The sequence below is a fragment of the Camelina sativa genome, chromosome 7 (genome assembly GCF_000633955.1).
Source record: "Camelina sativa cultivar DH55 chromosome 7, Cs, whole genome shotgun sequence".
In the NCBI taxonomy this organism is placed as follows: Eukaryota; Viridiplantae; Streptophyta; class Magnoliopsida; order Brassicales; family Brassicaceae; genus Camelina; species Camelina sativa.
Window position 1 is genome coordinate 25250292 of NC_025691.1, and position 3250 is coordinate 25253541.

At 44.3% G+C, this 3250-nt stretch overlaps 1 protein-coding gene across 2 annotated transcripts in view; it reads right to left on the reverse strand.

Moving 5' to 3' along the window:
• Positions 1–3250, reverse strand: part of LOC104702493 (SNW/SKI-interacting protein-like) — a 5827-nt gene that overhangs the window by 2298 nt on the left and 279 nt on the right. The window contains exon 2 of one of the 2 annotated variants that reach the window (XM_010418345.2): positions 2430–3031. In XM_010418345.2, the coding sequence (XP_010416647.1) occupies positions 2430–2996 (567 nt within the window). In that variant the 5' untranslated portion in view covers positions 2997–3031. Of the gene's footprint in view, positions 1–979; positions 3032–3250 lie in introns of those variants that run through there. The other variant, XM_010418344.2, reaches the window with a different exon arrangement.

A 3250-nucleotide genomic window follows, 5' to 3' on the forward strand; every position in this document is an offset into this window, starting at 1 on the left:
CTCCAGGAGACAACGTTTCTCTGTGGCATTTTCTCGAACACTTGACTAGCTAAATCCATACGCCCGCATTTTCCATACATATCAATGAGCGAATTCATCATCATGATATCAGATTTGTCTTGGGTTTTAGCTTGTAGAACGCATTTATGCAACTGGGAAGCTAAGCTCAAGTTACCTAATCCTCCACAAGCTGAAGTCACACTCACCATAGTGAAATCATCCGGCTCAAACCCACTCCTTTTCATCTCCATAAACATTTCCACAGCCTCATCAGCTCTCCCAGCATGATTCAACCCTCCGATAACAGCGTTCCAAGACCCCAGCTTCCTCTCAGGATTTTCATCGAACACCTTACGTGCATTCTCAAACTCCCCTGCTTTGAGATACAACGTGATAAACCCACTCTCGCAGAACTCATCTCCGACGAACCCTAACCTCACGGCGACGGAATGAAGCTGCTTTCCCATCGGAAAGTCATGAATCTGAACGGCTGCTTTGATTACAATCGGAAGAGTGTACCGATCGGGCAAAACATTCGATCTCACCATGCCGAGGTACACTTGAACTGCATCGAGAGGAGAATCATGTCGTATGTAGGACCGCATGATGTTATTCCATAAGAAAGGGAACGGGTATTGATCGAGGATGCGTGAACGGTAGATATCACCATGGATCCGACGGACACGAGCGAGACTAGTGCAGTTTGATAACAGAGTAGCCAAGATTTTGTTTCGATCCTGAGGCGATAGAGACGTAATCGAGGAAGCTGAGACAGAGGCGATGAGATTCAGACGGTGGAAGATTGTCAAGTGATTTGTTCTCGTCTTAGTTGTAACATGAATCTTGGAGATGAGACCAGAGAAGAAGAACATGTGTGTCTTCTTGTTTTTGTCCTGATCCAAATTAATAACAAAACTCTTCTTAAAAACTTTCAAACTAGGATATGTTATGTACAAAAGATCTGTTACAACTCAAAAAGTAGTAGGAATAAAGCTCAAAGATCTGATATATGAAGTTGAAAGATTGTATTCGAGTAGAGTTCAGAGACTCACACAAGTCGCTACAACATAGATACTGAATCAAAAGCAAACACTGTTTCAACAGATCCAAGATAACAAGTTATATATTGAAATCAAACAAAGCTTTCGTTGTCATGATTTTCAACGGCCACTGCGTTCGAAATTGATCTTGGTTCGACCAGATCCGCCATGGTCATCCCTTGACGAGCTACCACCGCCGCCACTTGCTCTCATAGTTCCTCCAGACCCGATTTTGTCCAAAGGCTTCTTACCTTTCTTCAAATCAGAAACCCACCTGTCTAGACCGAAAGGATCTTGTTCCTCTTCCTTCTCAAACTCAACAGGTCGGTCTCTCTTGGTACCAGCCCTCTCGGAAGCCCCGGTGAAAGCTTTGTCAGGTTTAAACCTCTCAGTGTTCTTGATCTTGTCGAGCTGTACATCTGCGTTTCCATACATTTCTTCATCGTTATCCTTCTTTGGCTTGTACAGCGTTGAAAGAGTGGGTTGTGCAGTGAACAAGCCTTTGTCATATAAATTGTACTGGTCATCAGCAGCGAATCCAGAGTCCATTCCTTTGTCCTGGTTAAACAGCCGTTGATCATACATAACTTCCCCGCCTTTCACTCCAGTAGATGCCATTCCAAGAGCAACTTTCTCACTGATATCACGGTCTCTATCCCTTGTGATCTTGCTCTTCTTCCCCATGGCAGCATCTTTAGCTTCCAACCTTCTCTCCCTCTCTCTTTCCCTACGACGCTCTTCTCGGATCTTCTCTCTCTGAATCCGTTCCTCCCTTTCCTCTCTAGTCTCTTTTGGTCCTTCCCTCTCTCTTTCCCTTTCTCTCTCCCGGTCATAGTTGTCATAATCACCCCTTGGGTCAACACTTTCACTCCTACCCCTGTCAGATGAAACAGGCATACTCACAGCAGCACCTGTTCTTTCAGAGCGAGCTTTTTGGGCAAGAGCCCTCAATTCCTGCTCTTTCCTTTCCTTCTCCTTCATTGACATCTCTTTTTGCACCTTTGAACGCATTGAAACAGCCTCTCTAGCTTTCTGCTCAGCTACATAGAGCGCCTCTGATAACTTGGCAAAGTTATCATTGATCTGAACGTCCTGTAGGCCTCTTCCATCAGCAGCTAGACGTTTATCAAGAGGGATTGTGTAACCTTTTGGATTCTTCCAATTTGAGATGCAAGGAGGGATTTTCCAGTCTTGTTGGTCCTTGACAGTAACAGGCCTGGGCGGTGAATGCATGACCGGAACAGGCGGAGAGCCAGAAGCCTTTGGGACTCTCTTATGCTTAAACTTTGGTGGATCAAGTGGATCTACAGGCATCTCCACCATCCTAATAATCCTCTCTTTAGCACCGGAATTGAAGGCTGCAGATTGCTGGGAAGGCTTATACTTGATGTACTTCGACTCACCCGATTGCCTTGCCACATTACTAGGCTGCGCTGCACTGAGTCTCACATTCACAATCTTCTCAATGGCAGCTTTTGTTTCCTCAGCAGTCTCCTGTATCTCCTTCTGCAATTCCTCCTCTTCATCCAAAACAGTATCCAAGTATCCCTCGTCTTTAAGAATCTTCGGAATAATATCCTTATGCTGAGAATAAACAATCTTTTTGGAGTTCTCATTCTGCCTCACAATAGCGTCAAAGACAACGTTACCCTGAGCATCGACAGTAACAGGGAGAGTCTTGCCTCCAGGCTTATTGGATTTATTCCTACCCATACCAAGAGGATACTGAGCAAGATGAATCTCAGGGAAAGCACCACCATCACCAAAATCCTCAGGGTTCTTGGGACGGAAACCTTGACGTTTCAGGTAAACAGGCACCACTTTAAAGGTGATGGTTGCGGACTTCTCGGCCTCGTTTTCAACGAAACGGTTTTTGAACCATGGATCATTAGAATGATCATAATGCGTGGTAGTGGTTGATTTGGGGTCAGGTAAAAGGTCTTTAAGAGGCGTCATGGCTAGAAAATATCAACTCTAGCGAATCAGAACTCCTGCAAACAAAGAACAACAACAGTAAACAAAAAAAAACATCAGAAGATAATTAATACCTTAATCCGTAATTAGAACTACAAGCTTCTCAATGGTAAAAGCCACAGATCTCCCCGAAATTAGGGTTTCTAGCGATAAAACTCGAGGCAACAAATTAAATCCCGACTAAATTCCGATCAAATCCTGACAAATCTGGGATGAATACACTACAATACAACGGA